The sequence below is a fragment of the Aphelocoma coerulescens genome, chromosome 17, assembly GCF_041296385.1.
Source record: "Aphelocoma coerulescens isolate FSJ_1873_10779 chromosome 17, UR_Acoe_1.0, whole genome shotgun sequence".
NCBI lineage: Eukaryota > Metazoa > Chordata > Aves > Passeriformes > Corvidae > Aphelocoma > Aphelocoma coerulescens.
In genome coordinates, this window is record NC_091030.1 from 7,216,678 (window position 1) to 7,241,724 (window position 25,047).

General features: G+C 47.3%; 4 protein-coding genes and 4 non-coding genes across 9 annotated transcripts; 5 read left to right on the top strand and 3 right to left on the bottom strand.

The window, feature by feature from the left end:
• Window positions 1-173: 173 nt before the first annotated feature.
• Window positions 174-9,861, bottom strand: GBGT1 (globoside alpha-1,3-N-acetylgalactosaminyltransferase 1 (FORS blood group)). The gene is given in 10 exon segments (XM_069032162.1): window positions 174-400; window positions 403-668; window positions 670-767; window positions 770-893; window positions 1,604-1,738; window positions 3,741-3,776; window positions 3,875-3,925; window positions 5,125-5,187; window positions 6,660-6,775; window positions 9,734-9,861. Coding segments are annotated over 10 exon segments (1,185 nt in total). The 5' UTR covers window positions 9,803-9,861.
• A 1,191-nt stretch (window positions 9,862-11,052) lies between these two features.
• On the bottom strand, window positions 11,053-14,222 carry SURF6 (surfeit 6). Its single transcript, XM_069031689.1, has 4 exons — window positions 14,023-14,222; window positions 13,412-13,627; window positions 12,740-12,831; window positions 11,053-11,890 (listed from the first exon to the last, which is right to left on the bottom strand). The coding sequence occupies exons 1-4, from the start codon at window positions 14,114-14,116 to the stop codon at window positions 11,219-11,221; spliced, it is 1,074 nt and encodes a 357-aa protein (XP_068887790.1). The 5' UTR covers window positions 14,117-14,222; the 3' UTR covers window positions 11,053-11,218.
• A 472-nt stretch (window positions 14,223-14,694) lies between these two features.
• On the bottom strand, window positions 14,695-20,708 carry MED22 (mediator complex subunit 22). Of its 2 annotated transcripts, none has more exons than XM_069031691.1 (4): window positions 20,570-20,708; window positions 20,037-20,117; window positions 19,555-19,763; window positions 14,695-16,027 (listed from the first exon to the last, which is right to left on the bottom strand). In XM_069031691.1, exons 1-4 carry the CDS (start codon window positions 20,690-20,692, stop codon window positions 15,835-15,837), a joined length of 606 nt encoding a protein of 201 aa, XP_068887792.1. In that variant the 5' UTR covers window positions 20,693-20,708; the 3' UTR covers window positions 14,695-15,834. The 2 variants fall into 2 exon arrangements, with proteins under 2 accessions (XP_068887792.1, XP_068887791.1); XM_069031690.1 differs by having other exon boundaries at window positions 14,695-16,033.
• Window positions 20,709-20,766: 58 nt separating this feature from the next.
• RPL7A (ribosomal protein L7a) lies at window positions 20,767-24,908 on the top strand. The gene is made up of 8 exons (XM_069031810.1): window positions 20,767-20,815; window positions 21,360-21,480; window positions 21,909-22,058; window positions 22,814-22,954; window positions 23,274-23,353; window positions 23,688-23,818; window positions 24,211-24,280; window positions 24,745-24,908. Exons 1-8 carry the CDS (start codon window positions 20,813-20,815, stop codon window positions 24,847-24,849), a joined length of 801 nt encoding a protein of 266 aa, XP_068887911.1. The 5' UTR covers window positions 20,767-20,812; the 3' UTR covers window positions 24,850-24,908.
• LOC138119911 (small nucleolar RNA SNORD24) lies at window positions 21,768-21,840 on the top strand. The gene has a single exon (XR_011155665.1). It is a non-coding gene; the product is annotated as a small nucleolar RNA SNORD24 (small nucleolar RNA).
• Window positions 22,676-22,741, top strand: LOC138119912 (small nucleolar RNA SNORD24). The gene has a single exon (XR_011155666.1). It is a non-coding gene; the product is annotated as a small nucleolar RNA SNORD24 (small nucleolar RNA).
• LOC138119910 (small nucleolar RNA SNORD36) lies at window positions 23,059-23,135 on the top strand. The gene has a single exon (XR_011155664.1). It is a non-coding gene; the product is annotated as a small nucleolar RNA SNORD36 (small nucleolar RNA).
• LOC138119904 (small nucleolar RNA SNORD36) lies at window positions 23,539-23,613 on the top strand. Its single transcript, XR_011155657.1, has one exon. It is a non-coding gene; the product is annotated as a small nucleolar RNA SNORD36 (small nucleolar RNA).
• Window positions 24,909-25,047: the final 139 nt, after the last annotated feature.

Below are 25,047 nucleotides of genomic sequence, written 5' to 3' on the forward strand. Positions count from 1 at the left end.
ATGTATTTACAAAGAGTAGGAATCCAGAAACCTTTTCAGTCTCACCTACACTTTGACTGCTGCTTCTGAAATGCATTTTGACTCTGTTCTCCAGAGGAATTATCTACATGTTCCCTTCCCAGTTTGTTCCTACGAGGAACAAAAATTCATGGTGGGGCACATTCTGTGGGAGCTTATTTTGGTGGCTCTGATTGTGTGGAGGATCTCTCTACAGGGATCAGATGGTCTCGGACCCCTCTGTAGTTCTTATCCACTGTGGAAACACGGATGAGGTGGATTTCGGGGGGCTTTGGCTTCCTGTCATCCCATATACACTCTGGAGAAAGCACCTTGGAAGGTTTGTGGGACAGGAAGTGCCTGTTGAGGTGACTCTCCTGCTGCCAGGCTGCCATGATCCCATGGCTTTGTCCACCAGGATGGTCATGTGGCAGGTCTTGGTGAGCTCATAGACCTTCCTGACCAAGCCTCCAAACACGGCTCCTCCACAGTAGAAATCCCCTTCTCCCTCAGGGATGAAGGCTGCCGGGGAGCTTCTCCTCTCACAAGGGAACTGCTCTCAGGGGACTTGGAAGTAGCCAGGGTGGATGGCTGCCACCACACCCCCCAGGATCCCGAGGCCCCAGGGGCTGTGGGACACCATGCTGATGTCCAGGCAGAAGAGGTACTGCACCTTGGCTCACCTTGGCCACGTGCTGGTTGATGGTCTCCATCCTGCACATGGACATCTCCTGCCAGCTGGAGTAGTTCTGGATGGGGATGGTGACAAGCCATGGCTGTGCCCTGGCTGCAGCTGGACTTGGGGAATGGCCTCGGGGCTGTCTGTGAAGGTGTAATTGTTCACCTGGGAGCCCCTCCTGAGGTGCTGCTCTGCCGACTCCACAAACCTCGTGTACCTGCACAGACACAGCCCATGGAGAGCACAGCAGGGACAGGGAGGGGCTTTCTGTGGAGAGGGACTTTTTGCAAGGGCATGGAGTGGTAGAGCAAAGGGGGAATGGCCTTCAGCTGAAGGAGGGCAGGGTTAGATCAGATGTTAGGAAGGATGAGGGTGGGGAGGCCCTGGCACAGGGTGCCCAGAGAAGCTGTGTCTGCCTCTGGATCCCTGCAAGTGTCCAAGGCCAGGTTGGTTCAACCTGGGATAGTGGAAGGTGTCCCTGCCTGTGGCAGGCGGTGGAAGGAGATGAATTTTAAAGTCTCTTCCAGCCCAAACTATCCCAGGATTCCAAGAGGAGCAGTGGTGGATTACGAAGGGCATGTTAGTGACTGCAGGGCAAGGAGTGAAGAGAGTTCACTGACTATCACTGCAAGAATCCACACACTACACAAGCAACAGGTGTAGTGGAGGATGAGGAATAAGGGGATTATCCCCATTTTGACCAGCTCTAATTCCCAAGCCACCTGCTAATTCTTAAAAAATACTGCCCACACTTCAGGTTCCTTAATTGTTGTCATCCCGTGGGCTTGTGTGATTATGGACGCACTACACAGGGACAAAAACCCCCTTTAAACTGGGACAAATTCCAGGAAAAGAAAAGCCAAAATCATCTTTCTACAAAGGAAAGGCATCACCCTGAGAACTGTGTCCACTGAGTGCTTCCCTTACTTTCCAACAGCAAAGGCTCTCACCCCTATGCTCAGCTTCAGGGACCTGCAGGCACTGTCCAGGATCTCAGGACTGAAGGTCCCTTCCCAGACGATGGGGACCAGCCACGGTGTGACTGTCAGCACATCCTGGCGGCTGAAGGGGGAATAAAAAAGAAATGCTGATGAAATGTAACTTCTCCTTTTGGTGTTGAGGCCAGTAAATGTGAAAGAAGCACTAAAAAGGCAGCGAGAAGAGTGTGTGAATCAGCATTAATTCACCATGGAGGGTATTAGCCTCAGGTATTTTCTCCCTGCACTCTGATTTGAGGTTACAGAGCATGGACATTTCAACTCCTGGGCTGAAATTAAGCACTTTAAAACATCAGCAGAAACCTGAGGATCTGCTAAAATCTCATTTAAGGACTTTTCTGCTGAGGAGAGTTTAATGATCACTGAACTCTCAGAATGGGAAGCTGTGCCTATTTGCTATCAGCCTGATGCAGATTGCTACAAGCAGATTAAAGCACAAGTAATAATATGAAAATTACTATAAAAATATACCCCATTGCTGTGTTATTAAAACACAGCTTGCAGCATGACAGCTTATTTTTCCAGTATTTATATATAGCTCCAACACATTCAGATATAATTTAAAATGCTGTATGTGAGCCAGCATTCAAATGTGTAACAAAGTTAGAAAAAAAATCCTTAATCTCCTGTGAGGAAAGTGGAAATACTGAATATAAATGCAGCAGAATCTGATTATGCCCTATTACAGCTCTGCAACGCTTTTTCAATTTGCTGCTTTGTTTTCAGTGTTTCATTCTTACCTTTTTGATTTTAAAAGGAGATGTCATTTATGGTGCAATTCACCCCAGCCTGCTCACATCTGCTCCAGACCAGGAGCTGGAGCCCTCTGCTAATGGAATTTGGCACACACAGCACGTGGCCACACTTGGGGGCTGCCAGGCTCCCACCTGACACAGTCCCAAGGCAAAAAAGCACCAGAACCAAACTGGGGGAGCTGTGGGGAGTAGCCTGGTGCTTCAGGCAGCAGATCCAATTAGATCCTCCAACCCAGATGTAATACTTTTAGTCTGAGAGGATACAAGAATAACAGTTTGACTCCTTCCTACAGCAATGCATGTGATTGAAGGATTAAATTATACAGGAAGAAGAATTTGGGTTGGAGAAAATGTACTAACTTGATCTGTTTCTGGGTTGGTTATCCTTTTTTTGGATGAGGGGGGTGGGGGAAGGAAACATGCATGTTCCCTTCTCTAAGCTTTTAAAATTTCATTTTCAAGGGCTGCCCTGGGTTTCCCAGTGAGTCATGGTCATGGTCACCCTCTCAGTGCCAGTGAACTCTCTCCAGAAGACACAGAGCACAAACAGGTTCAAGATCCTCCCCATTTAGCCCAGTACATACCAGCTGATCTAGCCCAGAAATTGATTCCACCATGGAAGAGTGAAATATTCAAGCTGAGCACATCCTGTTGAAAGGTCAGGGGGGAAATAACAGATACGTGTAAGTGTGTGTACCCACAGGGCGTGTTTGTTAACATGCAAAAGGACCTGGCTGTTGAAGGTCAACTGCTCCAGATAAAAATCAACTCACAGCAGCAGAGCCAAAGGAGGCTGTAACAACCTGAGCTGCACACAGAGTGTGTCCAAACCACTTCCTGGTGCTGCTGTCCCAAATCTTCCCTTAAACTCCCTGCTTTGGCTGGGTCTCAGAGATTTGTCTGTGTTTGCTGAAACCACTGCTGAAGGTCACACAGAGCACCTGCTTTATTTTGCCCCAAAATGAACTCAAAGCTCTCCCACAGCTGGTTGCAGCTACAGCACAGCTCCAGAAGGTATTTCCCACCATCTTACAGATATTACAGATTTCCCATCTCAAAAAGAGTTCCTGGCCACGACAGAGTGTGCGTGTGCTAAAGTAATAATTAGGAATTAACAGTAAGTGTGCTACTAAGTGTGCAGTAACCAAACCCAACCTTAGAGCAGCACAGGCAGCTGCTGACACACCCCTGTGGTTGGGATTCTCATGGAACAAGGTCCTGCCCAGTGTGCCCCAGGACCCTGGAACTGTGAGTGCTGCAAAGTGCCCGAACCAAACTCAGCAGAAACAAAGTTCAAACAAAGAAACTTACTTTGGCGCCAGCGCTCTTGGCTGCTGATAAAATAATCTGTAAAAAGGAAGAAATATCCATTGAATAATACATGAATATGCCTGGAAGAGAGGAACAGCAGTTTAAAGGTCAGGAGATAAAAAGCCAGTACTTACTGGGGGAAAAGCTGGATTAGCTTCTCTTCTGTATATTGGAGTTTTATGGAGCTGCATGAAGGGGTGGGAAAAGAAAGGGATTGTTATGCTTTTCCTAAAATATCAACCAAGTCTGGCTTCAGGACCTGCTGCTGCACTGACAGCTGTCCAAATCCAGCTCCAGCTGCTGTGGATGCTGCCCTGCCTGGCCCAGGATTAGGCATCACCTGCACACACCTCCCGGGGCTGCCAAGCAGGGGACAGCTTTGGCACAGGACACACAACACAACAGGGACAGAGAGATGCTGCAGCCATCCCAGTCTGTGGGGAAATCAGGGTTTAGGGGTCAAAATGCACATGGGACTGTCAGCAGGGGTCATGGATGTGCTCCATGCTTGACATAAATGTTCCTGGTCACCTGGAGGGCTGAACTACCTGAAATACACCACATTTCCAACAGCATTCAGAGAAATAAGCACCTGACGAGACACAATGGTTCAAAACGGGCTGAAATCATGAGAAATACCTCAATGAAACATTAATTCTTTTCTATTTGCATAATTCTGTTTTGTTTTTACACGGACAGTAGGTCATGGTAAGGGATGGCAGAAGCCGTGGCTCTGGTCCCAGCTCTGGTGCAATGTGGCAGTGAGGAGGTCACTGGGGCTCGGGCCCTGTCCCTGTAAATTCTCTCTTGTGCAGCTCTGGGAGAGCTCGTGGCACCCAGGCCAGGTCAGGCACATCAGTTTGCAGCATGCAAGGAAGCTCAGAAGCAGCTCCCCTTCAGTTGTTCAGGTCCAGAGGTCAAATGCCACGGCACAAACACATTCACAGAGTGCAGGGAGAGCACAGATGGCAGAGGGAAGAAGCAGAGCATGATTAGAACTGGGGGTTATTCCTCACTGTGCCAGCACTCCTGTGCCTGTTCATCTCACCTCTCTGGTTTAGGTGTCTCTGTCTAGTGAGTGGGTACTTAAAGCACAGTTGGGCATGTGCAGGTGTGTGATTACACCCTGAAAAGGAACCCGGCTTTAACCTTTAGTCCTGGGCTCGGTGACCCACAACAAACACAGCCTCCCTCACCTGTGCAGCCCCAGAGCTGTTCTGCAGGGCAGGCAGGCCCAAACAGCATTGTTAGCTTTTTGTTTTAAGAGAGTGACTAATTACAGCTTCATAAATAAAGAACAAGCGACTTGTTAATCACTGTTTGTGTTGTCAGTGTGAGTAACAATGATCTGTGTTACTCATTAGACACAAAACAAAATACCTACAAGATTTCAGGGCAGGGAAGGTAGTAGGGCAGGTACTGCACTTTTCCACTCCCAGATGTAGCCCTGTGGGAGCAAAGAAACATCTGAAGATAAGTAATGTTGAAGGAAACCTTCCTAGGATTTTCCAAGATCACCTAAGGATCTGGCACAGATTTTGAGAGGTAACTCTGGCTAACTCCATGTCAACTTTGCCAATTAGTGTAGGATCTCCTGGGTTCACATTTTAACACGATGTCCTGCTGCTGAGGCAAAACTACCCACAAGGTGAAAGTACAGCAAATTGCAACATCATAAATAGGGGATAATTCATAATAATTTAATAATCGGTATTTTAATAATTAATGAAATGCCTTATCTCGGATTCCCTTCCAGCAATGTTTGAGTTTGCTCCAGAGAATCTATAAGCCACACTCAGCCATCAGAATATTCAGTTACAGAATTTGAAAGCTGCGATGTCTGACAGCTACAAACCTGTCCCTGGTGACACTGCAGTGAGTTTGGACTGTTGAACAGACACATACTCACCTCTGTTAAGGCCTGAGCTGAAATGTAACCGGAATATTCTATACTTAAGCGTTTGTTTGATTTACCAAAATATGAATATCGATCTAATATCGATATCCAGCTGAGATGGACAAAAGCTCTCTAACAGTTCAGAGTTAGAAAGTGAATGTTTTATTGGCACCAGGCACTGCATGGCATAGTTCCCTAAGAGGCAGGGCCCCGATCCAAGCAAACACAAAGCTTTTTATTTACAAAAATCATGAATATCCAAAATACAAATGTATATTCATAACATTAACACCTCCCATTCTCTGCTTCATATGGAAATGAGCTTAAATGTCATTAAGCATGCGTAGTGAATGGAGTTGGTGGTCTTGAATTGGGTCAGGTTACTTAAAAAGATGAAGTAACTCATCTTCCTCATTTTGACCTTTTTGCCTTTCTGAACTTTAACAATCCTAATTACTTTAGTGACCTCTATGTTTCCTCTTGCGTGACTTTTGAACGGGTTCCCACCAAGGGAGGAAACTGGGAATTATCCTTGTTCCCTACACCAACTCATCAATGTTTCTATTCCTCGTTCTAAGCACAGCTAAGCAAACATACAAATGACAGATCATCAGTTATTTGGTAATCAGTTACTAACATCATAAAACTGCAGGTCCAGCTCTCTTCACTATTTTAATTAACTCTAGCTGGGCCCATATTCCTTCTTATTCTAACTAATTTCAACACAGCTAGCCTATAACTAAAACCTTTATGTTTCTTCTAAATCTATGTTTCAGTTTGCGAGCCGCTATGGTGTTAGCAGCCTGATTTGGACACAATTGTTCTTTTTTCCTCTCTCCCTTAGGGCCTTCTCCCTCTACCAGTGCTCCTTTATCTATTACACAAATTGCTGTTCTTTCTTGCAGCTTGAACAGGGACTTTCCATAAAATTCACAGCCTTTATTTTCCTCCTCCTATGAGTTTTACCACAGGGTATACACAGGATGTTTTAGATACAGCCGAGCTGGCCAGCAGATGCTTACCAGATAACTGCAGCAACAACACCCAGGCAGACAAGAGATCCCACCACCACTCTCCTGGAAATCATATCTTCCAGAGTAGAAGGAAGGGCAAATTCTGAATTCCAGCAGCTTTCACTCTGTAAAGAACAAAAAGAAAGGGAAGTGAGCTGTAGGTATCTCACTCTGAGAGAAACTGGTTACTTCCTCAGCGGAGGATGAAGCTTCTCAGCAGCTTCTCTTTCAGTTCTGACGTGATGAACATGGAAAGTGCCAGACTGTAAGAGCCAGGGCACTGAGGCAGCACCTGTAAAATATCTGAGCAAGTTCTCAATTTCAGGGAGCTTTAACCCTGGGTGTAGTGTGTGAGGAGCCTTTCTGATCTGATTCCACTTTCTGTAGATTCCATTTTTTCATCTCAAGCACCCACCCTTGGCAATGGAATCAAATCACCCACCTCAATTCTATCAGAGAGCTAACACCATTATCACCTGAGCTGATAAACTCCACTTTTCACAGTCCAGTAACTGCCAGAGGCACTCCCTGCAAAGGTGCCGGTAGGAAAGGTAAACTGAGGTGTGACACTGGGCAAAGAAACATCTCACAATCCTAATGCATGTTGGGTAGACATTGAGCCAAAGAAATTATTTCCTCTACAACAGCCATGAAAATCAACTTTCCCAAGCCCAGCAGCCTCACCTTAAAACCTGAAATCAACCTCTTTTTCTGTTCACAAGGAAGGAAAAGTGCCCACAGAGTGACCTTTGGTCCCTGTGACGAACACACAGAGCATTTGCATGGGGCCTCCAAAGGCTTTACAAGCACATTAATTGTTATTACTTCCGTTATTACCTTCAGTGAGGACAGGAGCAGGGAGCTGTGGATCAGGCTCATGTGTTTTTCACTGCTGCTGTCTCAGGACCCAACCCTCCACACCAAGTGCTCTTCCAGGCTGGCTGGAAGGACCAGATGCATTTCCAGTTAGAACTTTCTGCTTTCTAGAATGTGATTGGAGCCTGCAGGAAAAAATAAGAAGAAAGAGGCTGTTTAGCAATTCTGTTTATAGAGTTGGTAGCATTTCTATTAGTGGGAGGAACTGGTGCATGGTGCCTCTTGGAGAGTGCTGAAGTAATCCCAGAGATCATTACTGGCTCTTGGTGAGGCACAGGACAGTGCCAGTGGATCTCAACAGGAAGGGGTGATTTTCCTCCTTTAATTTCTTCGGCTGGAAAAAGACAAGTGGCAAAAAGTTCTTTGATTTGCTTTACTGTTTCACACAGAAATCCTCACTGGTGCTTCTCCCTCACCTCCCTGTGAGACAATCTAATTAGCTTTCACCAGGAAGCATCACAGAATCCTACTTAAAAATAATGACTGACTTTCTATGCATATATATATGTAGGTGTGTGCATATACATAAATATATATGTCTTAAGGCCTTCCACCACTTAAAGCCTTCGTGGATTCATGCTGAGCAGTTCTGGATTCTTGCCTAAAAATGCTGCAGATCCTCAAACACAGAAAGAAGTGCAAACAGCCTTCCCCCTCGAGCTGTTATTCTGTGTTTTGACCAGTTTTATCTCATTCCTGTGCCAGTTGTGTCATGAGAGCTGCTACGCTGATGCCAGGATTTGTCAGTGCCACGTTTCTTACCTTGTGCTTGATGCTTCCAGCACATGCAAAGCAGACAAATGTGCACAGTTCAAACAGTTGTTTCCAGTCATTCTTTGAGAGTTGGCTGCACACAGGGCAGGTAGGAAAGCCCTTCTCATCAGCAGGCTTCCAAATTTCCAACCAGGATCTCACTCGCTGCAGTTCAGGTCTGAGCAGTCTCTCTTTCCATACCTGAAGGCTCTGATGTTTCCTTCCCTCTTTCTGTTCTGTGACCTCCTTCCATCTTTCTTTGTAATTCCCTAACTTCAAGATCTGGGATTATTTCTGTCAGTTCTGACTGGACTCTCTCTAATCAGCCCATCCTCGTAAAATTGGTGTCAAATCAACCCAAATTCTCCTGCTGAGCCCTCAGCAGTATGAAGTAAAGCTGGATTACTCCCCAAACTGAAATGTTGTTACAATTCATACATTCCCACAGGACATTTGCCTACTTTGCAAGGACCAGCACTGGGATGACATTCAGCCTGTGGCCAAATGGAATCCACATGTTTTCTATGGAACCTCTCCCAGCCAGGTCTGTGGCATATAAACCCTTGTACTTCATGAAAACAAACTCAGTTTTCAGGCTATTTGTTTTTCTAAAACATCAAGCCCTGACTGAATCCTGTTTTCCCTGGGGCTTGCAGCCCCTCCCAGCTTGATGCCACTTTCCAATTGCATAAATATCCTCTCAACATTTCCACCCAAAGCATAAGGGAACACACAAACAGTCCCACCTGGGAGCAGAGTCTCCTGGGGACTCCCATTTTCTGCACCTGACCCATGCTCTTATCTCCATGGCATACAGAGGCTGATAGCACAGAACGTGGGTGATGGGGAAGGACAGAGGATGAAAACAGAGAGAAGAAAGGGGATTAACAGTCACCCTCAAATAGGACAGTAAAATTAACACAGAATAAAAAAAGATGTTCTGGTTATTTTGGTGCAGTTTCAGCTGTTGTAATGGGCACAGAGTACTTCCATGTGTCTTTTACAGAGTAAACATCTAATCCCTCAGGAAGAGAAATACACATATTTTGAACTATTACATCATTAGGAGCACAGCTGATGCATTCACCCTTTGCTTCAATTTCTGTGGTATAAACCTGCCAGAGCACTGGAGCCAGCTGAGATTGGAACATCTTTTGCATCTAAAACCATCTCACTGAGATTTAGCTCAACTGATTTACAGCTTACCATGAAAACAAAAATGAAATCAATGAGGTTGCAGCTAATGAAAGAATCTCCAACCCAATAGAAATCACAGCTAAAGCATTTTTAATAGTTACTCAGGTTCCTCGAATTTGTTCAGAGGAGTTTTTTCAAAGGGATATGGCTGAAAGTAGCTCTGTTACTCCCAAATGAACTTGCTTGACCTCCCAGAACAAAGCACTACTTTATCTTCAAGTCCTGCTTGGAAAGCATTCTGGACAGCTGATAAATACCTCACTTGTAGACCGTTCCATGGAAAATATTCTTTGCAGAGCAACTATTTCAGATTTCCAAACGTGCATTTCAGATTTCTACAACAGAAGTGGCGAGCTGTGACTGCAGGGTTGCTCAGAACGTGGAGAAAGAGAAGATATCCGTGGGGAGGGCTCCATCTGTGCCCGAGCAGAGGTTTTCTCACAGGACTCCAGTGTGGAACAGGCTGCCTTTGGCTCCCGTGACACAAACGTGTTCAGTCACACCTGAGGTTTGAACACGGACTTCTGCACAAACCCTCTGCTCGGGCTCCTGGCTTTGCAGAGTCTCAGATTACAGCTGCACCACGGAGATACCTGGGCTCTGGCAGGGATCCAGCTGGGAAGCACTGCCCAGCCTGCATCTCGCTCACAGCACATTCATCAGCTTTACTGACAGGGCAAAAAAGAGCTTCTTCCAATGTGCCAGATGGAGAGAATCGAGAATTCAATTGGGCTCAATTTATAACGTCTCTGATCGCAGTACAAATCATCAGTTCACACCAACCAAGACCAGGAGGACATCAGCAAGATTTGACTGGTCTCAGGGGCAGAAAATATTTTGGATGGATTATTCCCACCAATCTTCCCCAGGCTGAACTGCCAGCAGCCAAGCTGTACTTTCTCTCCTGAGCTGGGCAAACAGCTGCTCAAATTTCCATTTGTATTTCTGTATTAACAACAGTAAAGGACAAAATTGGTAGCGACCAAATGCAGTTTTGCACTGATGAACTGCACAGAGAAGAAACCCTTGCAGGCACCTGTGGTTGCCAGAAATCTTTTTTTTTTTTTTTTTTTGCCAATTTTTTTATTACTGCCAAAAATAGATTTGGAGCCAATCCTTCTACCATCGAAATCAGTCAGTGTCCTACGGATGATCCAAAAAGATCAGTTAGATCCACAATAAATCCATGCACGTTTACATGGGTGTGTTTATGTCTATATTGGCCTAATGATGATAAAACCTAACTCAAAAGATACATAAATAGCATTGCCTAAAATTGACAATTATTTCCAGTTTCCTTGTGATGGGGAGGACAAATTTATCCAAGATGCATTTTCCTTTCCAAAGGCATCATCTAAGTTCATATTAAGCAATGGTTTTACAACACCTGCAGTGTCTTTGTGTTGAGATGAATCCCATGGTTGATCCTTTTGCCTTTTTGTTTCCTCCTCCCCATTCCCAGGGGATGCAAAGAACACACTGTGCTGCCCATCAGAGGAAGTGACAGCAACTGACATTACCCCTTTAGAAAAATAATAATTCCTATTAGAAATCAGCCAGAGGGGGTTTCTTTGGGATAGAAAACTTTATTAACAAACATACAACTGGTTTTTTTAATATGATGAGGCTGGGAGAAACTGTGGCAGTGCCTGCCCCACAGCCTGGGACAGTGACACACAGCCCCATGTGACAGACGGACACCCCACCGTGGAACCCCAAGGCCAGGAGTGCCTGCCTCGCTCTCACTTTAACCCAGCTTTTTTCAAGTCCTCTGGCAGAACTCGGCCTTTCTTCCGGGCCCTGGCTTTCTTCTTCTCTATCCTCTCCTTCTTCTTCTTCATAATGTTCTTCTGGCGCTTGTCCTGCCGCTGCTGCATCTTTTCCACCACCCTCACAGTCCGCTCCTCCCACTGCCTCTTGCGCTGGGCTTTCCGCTTCTCCTTGCGCTTCAGGGCCTCCTTCAGACGCTCCTCGTCATCACGGATCTTCACCCCTTCCGCCTTATAGAGAGCATTTGTCCATTTTATCTTGGTCTCCAGCTCCTGAGCTTTCTTCTCGTCCTTCTCCTTGAGTTCCTCCAGCTTATTCTTCCTGCTCTCCAGCCTGCTCAGCAGCTGCTTGTAGTTTTTTCCTGTCAGAGGAGTGATATTGCCTTTCACTGCTTTCCTCTTCTCTTTCTTCTTCTGCATCTTGTTCAACTCATTCTCTTCATGAACTTCAACCCTGTTGAAGACAATATCAGCTCTGCTCTCCTCCTTTTTGTTTTCTGGCTCTGCTGGTACCTCCTCAGTTTCTTTCTTCTCCATTTTTGCCTTCATCTTCAACTCCTTTCGCCGGCGCTTCTTTCTCTCTCTCTCATACTTCCTTCGCTGCCTCTTCTCCAGGACTGCAGGAGTTAATTCTTTGGCATTATCCTAAGGAAAAGGATGGACATGAATGAGCAGCCTTAAAAGGATAAAGCAGAATTAAAAGTGGGCTGTCCCCAAGTTCCTGATTTCAAACTTCTTTTAAGAAGCACTACCTGTGATGTGAAGCTGTGATGTCTCAGCTGCTAGAGACACTAAACACAGTAGTAACACTTCAAACCCTTTGCTTTCCCTCAGCAGTCCATAGCTGTCCCCTTTCAGGCTCTCACTATTTTGCTTTCTCCTAAAAATCACCAAAGGCATGTTCTCATCCCAGCTGACCTGTCGGCGATTGAATCACGGACCCAGACCGTGATTCAGGGAATCTCAATTGTTTATTCAAAGGAGTGAGTTGGTTTTACACACCTTTCCAAGGCACAGTATTTCCTTATGTGGCATGACCTACCCCGTGTTGCCACATCAGCAACACACTTTTTCCATGTCTTTTTATGGGGTGATCACTCGCTCTTCACCCATCCGTCAGCTCCCGGAAGGCTCCTCTCCGTAGGGCTCTGCTGTGTGACACCTCCTCTCCCCAGGGTCTGGGGGAGACAAGTGTCTGTGTGCTGCCATGTGCTCCTTGGTGCTGCCATGTGCCCCTTTGTGCTGCCATGTGCCTCTGCAGGCAGGTTTTACAGCTCACAACCCAATTCTCTCTTATAATCCTCCATACTGACCCCACCTTTTCTCACAGGTTTTTCCAAAGAACACACACAGGTCACCTGGCAATTCCTTATGAGATGGAGTCAGCTCAAACCCTGAGCCTGTGAGATCTTCTGTCCCCACATTCCCTGGGAGGCTGGGGAGAATTTCAAGTGCATAAACACACATATGCACACACATTCAGAGCTCCCATACCTGTCCAGAAGCCTTTTTAATCTTTTCGTGGAGTCTCTGACGCAACAGATTGATTGCAGAAACAGAAGGGGAACTCAGTTCACTGTTACTTCCTGAGAGAGAGAAAATAAAAATACTTCAAAAGCAGCACCAGCTAAACAGAAGCACTTTCTCTGGCTATGGGAAAAACTCTGGGAACTCTTTAGATGCTGTGAATGGAACGGAAAATCCAAACAAACCCATAGTTTCTATTTCATTGGTTTCTTTAGAATTTCCTCTTTTATCATTCAACACTGCCAGCAGTGGCCTGGCATGCCCTGGGGCTGCCTGGCAAGCCAAAGACAAATACCAAGCCTGTGGAACAGAGAGGCTCAGGACATCTTTTCTCTGTGATCTGGCTTTTCATTGTCATAAAGGAAAGCTGAGCTGGCAGGACAGGGGTTGCATCCACGGGTAATTCCCAAAGTTACATGGGACATGCACAAAACCGCTGCAGTTCAGTCAAACACCGTTTCCAGAGAGCCACCCAGTGGTGATGGCACAAATTCATGTCCATAGGCAAAAGCTTCTGGGGCACACGGGGATAAGCAAAGGTGTTCTCAATTCAGGCTTTCCAAACCACACTCGTGGGAAGCAAGTGAAAAGCAGCCAGCTCAGCCCAGGTCACTTTCACGGCAAAGCTGGAATTCCTACCTGCAGCCACACTCTCATTTCTGTTCTGTGTACCACCCTGTGGAGATGATTTGCTGGCTTGAGGGGCTGCTTTCTGTCCTGGAGTGGGTTTACTGGTGTTAGAAACCACCTGTTTGGCTGAAGGAGCATTCTTCTTCTCAGCTTGCTTCCTGGGTTTTTTTTTCTTCTGTTTCTTGACCTGTCTGCCGGCATCATCGGGCTGGCCCGGCTTAGACACTAGAAGGCAAAACCAAATTAAACAAAAGAGGACAATGCTACATTCCTACTCTTAACATCCAATTATTACTGAACACTAAAGTTCCAGCATTGCAATGACATATCTTAATGTTCAAAAATTATACGTTTGAGGATTTATTTAAATAGAACAAACATCCTCGCACACTTTTGTAAAATCCCAGCTCTCCCACATTCATCACCACAGTGAATGGAGACCACTGATTTCCAGTATAAAGCGCACAACGTGCTCGGCAGCTCCGTGTTTCAGCAGACTGGTATTTTGTCATAAAACGGCACAACCCCGGGCCAAGCACCCCGCGGGGGCACGGCTGTCGCGCCCAGCCTCCCACAAACCGGCCGGAGAGGGCAGAACCGAAGCGTTACTGTTCCAATACCAAATTTCCTCTTCCGTGACTCCGGGGCGTGCTGCACGCCGACCCTCCTGGCCAAGCCCTGCAGGTAGGAGTCCTGGGCGGCCAAGCTGGCCATTGCTGCCCCGGGCCCGGGTTCCAGAGGCACTGTCCCCTCCCCGGGGCAGCGTGGGGACCGCGGTCCCCTCCTCGTGGAGCCCCCGGCAGGAAGTGATGGATGAAGCGCGCCGGCCGGGAAGTGACGGCAGCGCGGGGCGCACGGAGCGGCTGCAGCCGCCGGGCCCGGAGCCGCCCCGCCTGGGCTACCGCGGGGTCCGTACGGCCACCAAGGATCCCTCAGCCACACCGGGGTGCTCTGGGCTCTCCTGGGGGGCTGCGGGTCACCCCGCGATCCCCGTTCTTTTCTGCCACCACCCCGGAGCCCCGCAGGCAGCCTCCGGCTCGCCTCCGCCGCACCTCCCAAACCTTTCCTTGTCCCTTTATTGTAGGACAAAACCGAGCATCCCCCTGCACGGGGGTGAGGTCCCCGGAGCACGGGCGAAATTCGTGATGGTTTCTGCAGCCCCTGTATGGGAACAGCTGCGTAGAGCAGGGGTTTTTTCACAGCCTGCAAGGGAACGCTTAATCCCATTGCATGTGCACGCTCATATTGGGACACTTTCACAAAGCCTCGTGGCTGAAAACACACGCCTTAAAAATTATACAAAACAGTTTTATTAAATCACCTAATTACAAAAATAAATGGAATAGAAGAAAAAGAAACAAACAAAAAATAATAATAGCAAAATCCACATCCTAAGAAATGAAACATTACAGCAGAAAGCTGGGGAAGCTCAGCTCAGCTGTTGGAATGCCCTGGTGGCTCTGTGGGGCCCGTGACACCGAGCTGTGCTGACAGTGTTCCAGTTCAGTGGCATCTCCCTTTCAGCTGCACAGCTCGAGCCAAGGCATGCTGAGCTGCTGAACAGCTGCAGACCAAGCACCAAATGTGTTTCTTTGGAAGGAAACGGAGAGTTACCAAGTATCCCTCACTGCTCTCAAGATATATTCATTAGACAAAACTAAAAGCCAACATAAACAGTGGCTCCATGTTAGCTCAGACTGTTAATAGGAATTTCTGTGTAAACACTGAAGAAGGAATCGACTGACTAAAGCATGACACCGCTTCTCTTTGTGGTTTTGAGAACGTGGCATCGTTGATCCCTCAGTCTGATCCCTGTCTGCCTGTTCGTCTTCCCAGTGGGGAACACTGCTCTTCCATAAGGGTCTCCTGGGAGCCTCCTCCCAAAGCAAGAGTTCAAGTTTGTAAAGCATTTTGACAGTGAAGACTGTTGTGTAAAAATACTATAAGAGTCTTTACAGTAGACCAGAGGTTGTTGGATGCCATCCTGAGAGAGCTTTAAAGCAGCCAGAATGTCAATAACCTTGGGAAGCAGAGTAAAAACCCCAACACACTCACTGTGCCCACATTTGGCTCAAGTTTATCCCAAAGAAATTCAACTCCCAACACTCACATGGAAACAAACTGGACTTCTAATGAACTCTACACTTAACTATCACACTAAAACAAACCTGACTCTAATTTGTTATAACGAGATACACTTTCTGTCTACTTTAATCTCTATCTCTTAAGGGACAGGAACACTCCTGGCAAGGTCCTGGGGTGGAGGAAGCACATGCAGGGAGCAGAAATCTGCCAGCACAGCTCCAGTGCCTCCTCCCGACAGCAGGAGCCGCTTGCTCAGCACAGCAGGAGGAAGACTTGCAGCAGCGCGGCGCTGCGGCACGGGCAGGGCCATCACTGGATGAACCGCAGCCGGCAGCGGCGGATCCTCTTCAGGAATGCTCGGCGGGGCCCGCCCCGTGCCCGTTCACGTGGGGGTGCGACGGGGTGGAACTCTGCGAGGTGGCAACGCTCTGCTCTGCTGTGGCAGCTGCCAGAGGCATCGAGAGGCTCTCGGGGGACAGCGTGGCAAAGTCTTGTCTCCAGTAGGCTTCGCACAGTGGGAGATCATTGCTGTCACACAGACTGTAGCTTTCCAGAATAAACAACCCCAGTGAGGAGAGAGCAGGTGTGGTGACAGAGGAGGGGAGGGATGGAAAGGGTGGGGGGAGCAAGACAGAAGCAAAACATTAAGAAAATGGCAAAAAAAATGCTGGATGTAAGGTCTGTGTTCATGAAATCATCCCAAGTCGTGTGACACTGGCCTTTCCTAAGACACCCCCCTCTAAGGGCCTGATGAAGACTGGGGCAATTTCAGAGACAGAACTGTGGCTACAAAATGAAACAGAGGCTCAATTCTAGTCCCAGACACTCCAAGTCTCTCAAAAGATCTGAGGTGAAGTCCTGGCACCACCAAATAGGGCAGTTCTGCTACTGGTGAGTGAGACATGGACCTTACCCAAAATTTTTTTACTTGGAACTAGACTGCAACCTATGGGAAAAAATAGACCTATGAGGAAAAAAATAGAAATCCTGCTCTAAATTTCACTTCAGCAAAAAACCTGCCACAATTGTTTTGGGGTCTGTCCCTGTCACAATAAAGAAGAAACCTATTTGCACCCTTGCCCTTCCAAAAAAGTGCTCCAGAGGTTTGGGTCTTCCATTGAAGCTTCCCAGTTTGATTATAAAGTACTGACAGCTCCTGCCTTTCCCCAAAGAGCCTGAGCTAACAGTGCTTCTAAAAGCAGCTGGCTGGATTCCAACACTGGATGAACCAGCAGTGTGGGAAAATAAGGTTTTTAAACAACTGGCTAATTCTTCCCCGTGCTCTAAGGAAAACATAATGTGGAAGGGCCAAAACTAAAAAGAAACATGGAAGGAACTGGAACAAAACCAACACAAATCCCAAACAGAAGAGGGAGCTGCACACACAAGAGACACCCAAGACAAAGTGAGTGCTGGAGCAGAAAGCAGCTTGCATTCAGAGAAAAACAAACCCAATGGGTCAAGTGATTTTGTTGTTGCAGCTTTATTTACATTTGTAATGTATGGATTGATGCTTAGGGGAATATTTTAAGTATAGAAATATGAGACAGTTCATATTGCACAAACATGAAACGTGAGATTTAACCCCACACTCAAGACAGCTCCTGTGATCTCAGAGGAGGGAGCAATGGAACACAAATGCAGGTCTGGGGGTTAGGATGAGAGAAGGCAAGCTGGACTTGCAGTTACCACTTTGGGGAACAAGCACACAAAGCACTAGTTGCAAGCTGAACTCTTTTCTGGCAGCATCACCCAGCTGGCTTTGCAGGAGAAGTGAGAAGGCAGTGGATACAGGTTTTATATCCGGGCCTCTGTAAAATCCTCTGGAAGATGAGCCCCCAACACAGTGGAGCTGGGTTCAGTTAACAAAGACCTTCAGGACTGAACCAGAACTATAACTCCTGTTCTATCATGGACCTCAGGCCACAATTTCCCAGGAGAACCTGACCACAGCATCCCCACATCATGGCAGGGGAGTTACTAACCACATTTTAGCTGTGTCAGAAGCATGACTGTTTCTCCTGCTGCCCCAGTTGGAACAGTTCAGAGTCTAAGCTCCACCTCTCAGGTAACACTCCTCAGAAGTCAGGGTCAGTGAGCAGCTCTGCACAGCCCCCAGGAGCACTGGCCAGCCTGCTGCTCTGTCCTAGGAGGGCTCCTCAGGGCATGGAAGGGACTTCACTACTCCCCTGAGGCACCCAGCCAGTCTGAGTGCAGAGGGACAGCTCTAGGAAACTACTTGAACACAGGGCAGGAAAGCAAAGATTCCTTCAGGACAATCTTCGTGGGTCCAGTTTCAAGGATCTGGTTTTGGGTCTCATCAAAAGCCCCATGTGCACATAAAAAGCCTGGCAAACACCTGACCCTACAACTGAGAGGTATCCCAGGGGTGCCAGGACAGCAAGAAACTCCCCTTTGGGGGCAAACAGGCTGTTGTGTTTACAGCCACTGAAACATGGCTGTGACACAACAGAAACCCTTCCCCCACATTAGACAATAAGATTTCATTAAAAATATTGTAGTATTCTAATTATAAAAGGACTTTGAATAAATCACTCTTTCTGTATTTACACAGACACAATTTCTTTGGTGCAGAAAAAGACAGGAAAGAGCACAGGAAGGGAGGAAGTGCTAAAAGCAAACGACCAAGTGCTACATGATCACAAGTGTCAGATCACAGCTCTGCAGAGTTGCCAGGTTTCCTCACCTCAGGACCAATAAGAAAGAGCAGGAAGGCAAATCCATCTGATGTACACCAACATTTGTGCTTCCATGTCAGTTCTGTCAGCAAGGGTTGCTTTATGTGGCACCTGGTGCCAGGCAGGTGAACAGACCATGCCAGCACGGTCAGAACCCCTCAGTCCAGAAGTGAGTGACCAGCACACAGTGGTGGCAGTCTGGGGACAGGGTGAGTGAAGCATGCCTGGCACATGTGGGGCACTCTCATCCCACACCACATCCCTTTGGATAAGCTCACTGCTATGTCATGGACCTATCAGCACCTGCACAGGTGCTTGGGTTTGTGATTATCACAACTTCTGCAAAAAACTGAATAAAGTTTGAAAAACAACTCTTAACTTCTACCTCTGTGTCATATTATTATCTTTTTACTCTTAAAATATATATTATTCATAAACTTTCAAAGATACTGAGCAATTTAGTTGACTTAGCTGGGGTTATTATAGGCATTCAGCATTTTTAGAAAAAAAGGAAAATCGAAAATGTAGAAAACCTGGTCATTGAAATTTTAAATAAGATTGTTTTAAAGTTAAGTTTTTGTTTAAAAGTCCTAGTATTATTGCACTGACTTCACTTAGCTTGGAAAGTGCAGCCAAAATAACCACGTTTGCATTTGTTTTCTTCTGCTTTCATTTACTGCATCATTAACTAGAAGTGCTGGAGTGCATGCCGAAAAAAATAAAAAATAAAGTGTCTGAATTCTCTAAAGTCTGTTTGCTAGGTAAGAGGCTTATTTTTTTAGTAAAAATACTAAAAATCCCACAAACAAATCAGTAATAAGTCATTCTTTAGAAAATCCTATCACAATACTTCTTAATGCAGTGAAACTGAGCAAGTTTGTTTGCTCCTTGCAAATGTTGACCCCAGCAGGACTGGAGGCAGCTGGGGGCAGTGGACATTGAAGGAAAAGGCACAATGTGTGACCAGGTCACTTGTGAAAGGACTCACCACGAAGGTGTGGTGACATCAGGACCCAGCTCAGAAAGCTGGACTCTAGGGAGAGAGCCAGAGGCTCCTTCAGAGGGATTTCCCCCAAGGGAATTCATCTCCTTTTCTAAGGATTACAACAGAAACCTAAGGAAATTACCTATCAAACCTGGGATGCTGTGAACAACTCCTTCACCAGGACATTTATACCCTGTAGAATATCTACAAGGAAAAGGCAGTTGCTTTAGTTGCAGAAAAAGAGTTGGACCTAATTAAAAGTAGGACTAAAAAATTTTGGGAACATTCTCAACACCTATACTTTAAGGGCTACTTGATGGTCTGGACTAACTACCCCAAAAAGGCCTAGAGTTGTAAGGCAGAGTCCACTGCCCTATTTGTACCTGGAAGAGTAATATTCTTCTTCTAGCTCGTACAGGTCAATGGAGATCTCATCCCGCAGCGCAATCAGCTTCTTGTCACACTCCTCCTGCAGACTCCTCAGCTGCTGGTTGCGCTGGTTGATGGCCTCGTTCACAGAGGGGAAATCATTGAGGATCAAGAACTGCTTCAGGTCAGACACAAGTTTCATCAGGGACTCGCCAGCTCGGACCTTGCAGCAGCGAGAAAAATCACACATCAGAACAGAGCTCTGCTACAGTTCCAAGATCTCCCCAGCTGCTCCTTCAGCCCAAACTTTGGATAAAAACTCCCACATTACATGAGGATTCTGACAAAATTCTGACCCAGCCTTCCCCAGCCACTCCAAACATCAGGTTACTCTCCTGGCAGCAATCCTTGGGAATGTTATAAAGATCCAGTAATGAACCCAAAAGGCCTTGCAGGATGTGCTGCCCACAGATCTAAACAGGACAGTGCCACTTACAATATTTGCAGCTCTGACATGCATCTCGTAGTTATCTTGTTCACCCTGGGTTGCTCGAGAGACTTGAGTTTCATCCTCGATCTAAAAAAATAAGTACACAAATCCACCTCAATGTATTTAAAATCCAAACAGACAATTACTACGCAATAGGGTATTATATATGGGAGTATATATATGTGCATATGTGTGTGAATTTCCTGTAGATGTGAAATGAGATCACACATTACATTTGCGAAATTCGCATCTGTATGTGAATTACAGTTCAATTCACACATAGCGTTCAAGGCCAGGTTGGACGGGGCTTGGAGCAACCTGGTCTGGTGGAAGGTGTCCCTGCCCATGGCAGGGGGTGGAACGAGACGATCTTTAAGGTCCCTTTTAAGCCCTTAACATTCAGAGATTCCATGAAAGGTCATCCTCTCCCCGCTCACGGGCTTTGCTCTCCCCTCACAGCCCCTTCTTCCTCAGTGCCCCCGCCCTTTTCCACTTAGCAGCCGGGGTGCTCCCGCGGGGGAGATCCCGCTCAGGCCCACCTTGGCCGTCTTGATGATCTCGGTGAAGTTGTCCATGATGGACTTGACATCGTCCTTGAGGCGCTTGTTGTAGGACTGCAGCAGGGTCTCCTTGCTCTGGGGCAGCACCCGCGGCTGCGCCATTGCCCCGCCCGCCCCTCACCAGCCCCTCCGGCCCCGCCCCTCCCGCGCTCTCGCGAGATCTCGCGCCCCGTAGATATCTCCCAGCATGCACCGCTCCGCCTTTCTCTCCCGCCGCCCAAGATGGTGAGTGATGCCGGCGGCGCGGGGCGGGGGGGGGGCCGGCGCCATCCGCCGCCATCCGGGGTTGCCCGCCGTCATCCGCACCGCGCGGGTGCTCGGCAGCCGGGGGAGGCGGTGGAGCGGTGTCTCGTGCCCGGTTTGCGGTGATGGGGGAAGGCCGCGTATGGGCCTGCCCGCTCGCTCCGGGGAGCTGCGGCTGCTGCCGGCTTGGGCAGCCCGGGCAGGCCGCAGCGGGTTCCCGGGGTAGGTGGGGTCGCGGCGGTCAGTAACGCGCGGTGAGGGCATCTCGGCTGCTGTCGGGGAGCGCCGGGCCGAGGGAAGCGATCGTCAGGCTCGGTTTAATCCTTTCTCTCGCGGGGAGGTTCATAAATCTCGTAAAGGCAAAGCGAAGGATTTGCTCTCTCTAGAAGAGCAGGATGAGCATGGGAGGCCGCCAGGCTGGTGAAACGCTTAGGAAAATAAATGCATTTCCAGGGTGGGCTGGTAACTTGTCCAAGCACGCAAGTTTTGGAGGCGAAAGAAGACAGAGTGTGTTTCTTGATTGCAGCCGAAAGGAAAGAAGGCCAAGGGCAAGAAGGTGGCCCCGGCCCCTGCTGTAGTCAAGAAGCAGGAGGCCAAGAAGGTTGTCAATCCCCTCTTCGAGAAGAGGCCCAAGAACTTTGGCATTGGTGAGTACGTGGTTATTTGGGATATTTTCTCCATGTTTTTTTCTTGTTCAGTGAACAGATATCTAAATTATAAACAAATAACTGCTGCAGAGTGGAGAGGGTGATGAAGGCAGTTGTTTTGCTGCCTGCAGTTAATAACTGTCCATATGAAGGTGATACTGGACAATTTGCTCAATTTCCCCTTATTACACGGATTCGTTGTATGATCCTACTGGGATCAATGTTTCCCTTTTTCACGTTCTGTGGGAAATCACTCCAGCCTTGTGCAGTGCCAGTCTCGTACGGGGTGCAGATGATGTGAAAGAATATTTGCTATCTGAGTGGTCGTGCTGACACATCACCACCAAGATCACTGATGCTCCTGTGCTGTTCCCGTGCTGCTGCTCTGGATTTGGGGCAGTCCTGAGCTAAAGGCTGTGTTTTTTTAGGACAGGATATCCAGCCCAAGCGTGACCTCACCCGGTTTGTGAAATGGCCACGCTACATCCGGCTGCAGCGCCAGAGGTCCATCCTCTACAAACGCCTGAAGGTGCCTCCTGCCATCAACCAGTTCACCCAGGCCCTGGATCGTCAGACAGGTGAGGATGTGCCCCACAAGGTTCTCTTGGCTTGGGTTGTAAATGGGATGTGCTTCAGGGAAGGGGAAACAAACCAAAATAAGCCTTAACAAAGGTAAGCTGGGGTGTATCTGTGGAAGCATTTTAAGGAGGCTTTAATAGTGACCAGGGTGGTGTCAAAATCAATTTGCTGGCTTAAATCTTGGATTGCTGCTGTGTACCCTGAAAAGGGATTTAGAAAATACCAAAGCTCTATTTACTGATCCAAACACTGTGTTAAATCTTAACTGTGATTCCGTTCTTCCAGCTTGATGTAGAAACTGCCCAGGCTGGTGTAAACAGATGGAGAAATCTATAGAAGGGCAGGTTTTGGGGGAAAACCAGCATCCTACAGGCTGGCACTGAAGGAAGAAGGGATTTAGGGGTCTTCTGTGAATGAGTCTATGCAAAAAACTTTGGACTTGGTATAATAATTTCTTCCTTGTAGATTCCTTGCTTTAAAGGAGCCAGTGCACCACCTCTAACCATAATTGCTGTGGGGGTCCACAGGCATTTCCTCATCCAGACAGTCAGGGAGCTCTCAGTGCCATCAGAGGCGCATGCAGATGCACCTCTCAGAGTGTTCTTCTCTTGGACTGTGCAGATGATGATCACTTTTTGCTGTGTAAAGAAATGTGATGACAACCACCAAGATCGCTGATGCACTGCAGTATTTTTAAAAAAGTAATGCTTAGATTTTCAGGTCATGCAACTAATTAGTAGGTGTTCTCTTCCAGCTACACAGCTGCTGAAGCTGGCACACAAATACAGGCCTGAAAATAAGCAAGAGAAGAAGCAGAGGCTACTGGCTCGTGCTGAGCAGAAAGCTGCAGGAAAGGGAGATGCTCCAACCAAGCGGCCACCGGTCCTCCGAGCAGGTAACGTTGTACCTGAGCTGATGGAATGTGGGAGTGTGGCACTTGGTGAGAGAGAAAACTGATGGAAGAGTTGGTTCTTCAACCAGACAGGCTTGGACAAGCTATGGCAATGATGTATGAATTTCTTCACCTGAGCTCAAAGTGAAGAGCAAAACAGACGAGCTTTTTAACCCTGAGCTTTAGCAAATTGTCCATGGGGTGTCTTTGTGCCACTGACGTGAAAAGGTTTTGTAACTTCCATAGTGATGCTGTGGTGTGGAATCAGAGCTTTAAAAATGGACTGAGAGGAATCAAAGCTTATCTAGAACTTGTTTTTCAGGTATTAATACTGTCACAACTCTGGTGGAGAACAAGAAAGCTCAGCTTGTTGTTATTGCCCACGATGTAGACCCTATTGAGGTGAGCATGTTACAGCCTACCTGTGTAACTTAGGGTGGGGTCAGAAGTGCTTTTAAGGCAAAAATGCATTTTAGGACAAATTTATTGCATGAGAGAGAATCCATTAAAAAAACCCACACATTTACCAGAACTGGGATGTGCATGCATGTTTGTGGTTGTCCTGGTTTGACAGCGAGGCTGGGCCCTTGCAATGATGTTTTGAATTTCTTCACCTGAACCCAGCAGTGAAGAGCAAAACGAGCTTTTTAACACTGAGCAATTGCCACAGCCCAGGCTGGCACCCAGCACAAAGGGATGTTCTCCCTCAGTTCCTCAGCATTCCCTTCCCTTTCAGCTGGTGGTTTTCCTGCCAGCCCTGTGCCGCAAGATGGGGGTTCCCTACTGCATCATCAAGGGCAAAGCCAGGCTGGGCAGACTGGTCCACAGGAAGACCTGCACCTCCGTGGCCTTCACCCAGGTTAACCCGTAAGTGTTCTGGGAGCTCCCTTGATTCTGTTGTGGAGAAAGCAAACTGCCCTAATCACAGGCTCTAGAGCAGGTGGGTGGCCAACTTGGGTCTCCCTAAAGTAGTAAAATTAAAATACCACCCTCTGTAATGTCTGATAAAAATGCCTCTATCAGGTCTTGAAGGTGCAGATTATTTTGGTTTAGCAGAAGGGTGGTTACTCTAAAATCTATGTATAACTGTCAGCCTTAACCTGAGCAGTGCAAGATTCTGAGTGTTAATGCTTTGCAAGTGATGCTTTTGCTTAACCTGAAAAATTGGGTTGCCGCTAGAAGCTCTCAAATTCTGTGGCAAAATATTAACAGAAAATGTTAAATTGAGACTCTAAAGGAACTAAAACTGTCACCAACAGGGAGGATAAGGGAGCCCTTGCCAAGCTGGTGGAGGCTGTCAAGACCAACTACAATGACAGATATGATGAGGTAAGATTCTCTGTGCTCTTGGCCTTGTCTTTATACTGTGAACATTCCCAAAAGCTTCCCAGAGAAATGGGACATAGTGACATCAGTTTATAGTTCTTGGGTGTGTTATACCTGGGGTTTCTTACAGTGTACCCAAATTCTGTACCTGAAGATGGGGTAAAATGGGAAAGCTGTCACCAGGTTAGAAGTAAACAACAACCCCAGGGCAAGGATTGTAGAGAGGGCAGCAGCTTTTGCTAAGCTAAATAAACTCCATCCCCCAAATCCAGGAGTTATGGGATAGCTGAATCCAGCATCCCTCACTGGGAAAGATCTTAAGCTTTTCTCTTTGCTACCCCAAAATGTAGTGCAGTGCTTGAAATGTGTAGGACTTTCTAGTTGAGGGAGCTCTTCCCCTTGTGCAGAATTGAGTGACACAGTAAGAGATGGAATGAGGCCTCTAATCTGTTCTCCCTTCCTTGCAGATCCGTCGTCACTGGGGCGGGAATGTCCTGGGTCCAAAATCGGTGGCTCGCATTGCGAAGCTTGAGAAAGCAAAGGCTAAAGAACTGGCCACGAAGCTGGGCTGAAGATGTACTGCATTGCACCGTGTTTTCTGTACATAATAAACCCCAGCTGTTCCAGTGTCTCTGTTTGTGGGAGTGTTCTGGGCAGGGAGTAGCACAGTGGCATTGCTGTACTTCTGTGCCTTCCACCCAGTGACAGAACACTGCTGTGCAAAAACAGCTGCACAGAGCTGGTTATTTACTTGGTACAACTTCCCTTAA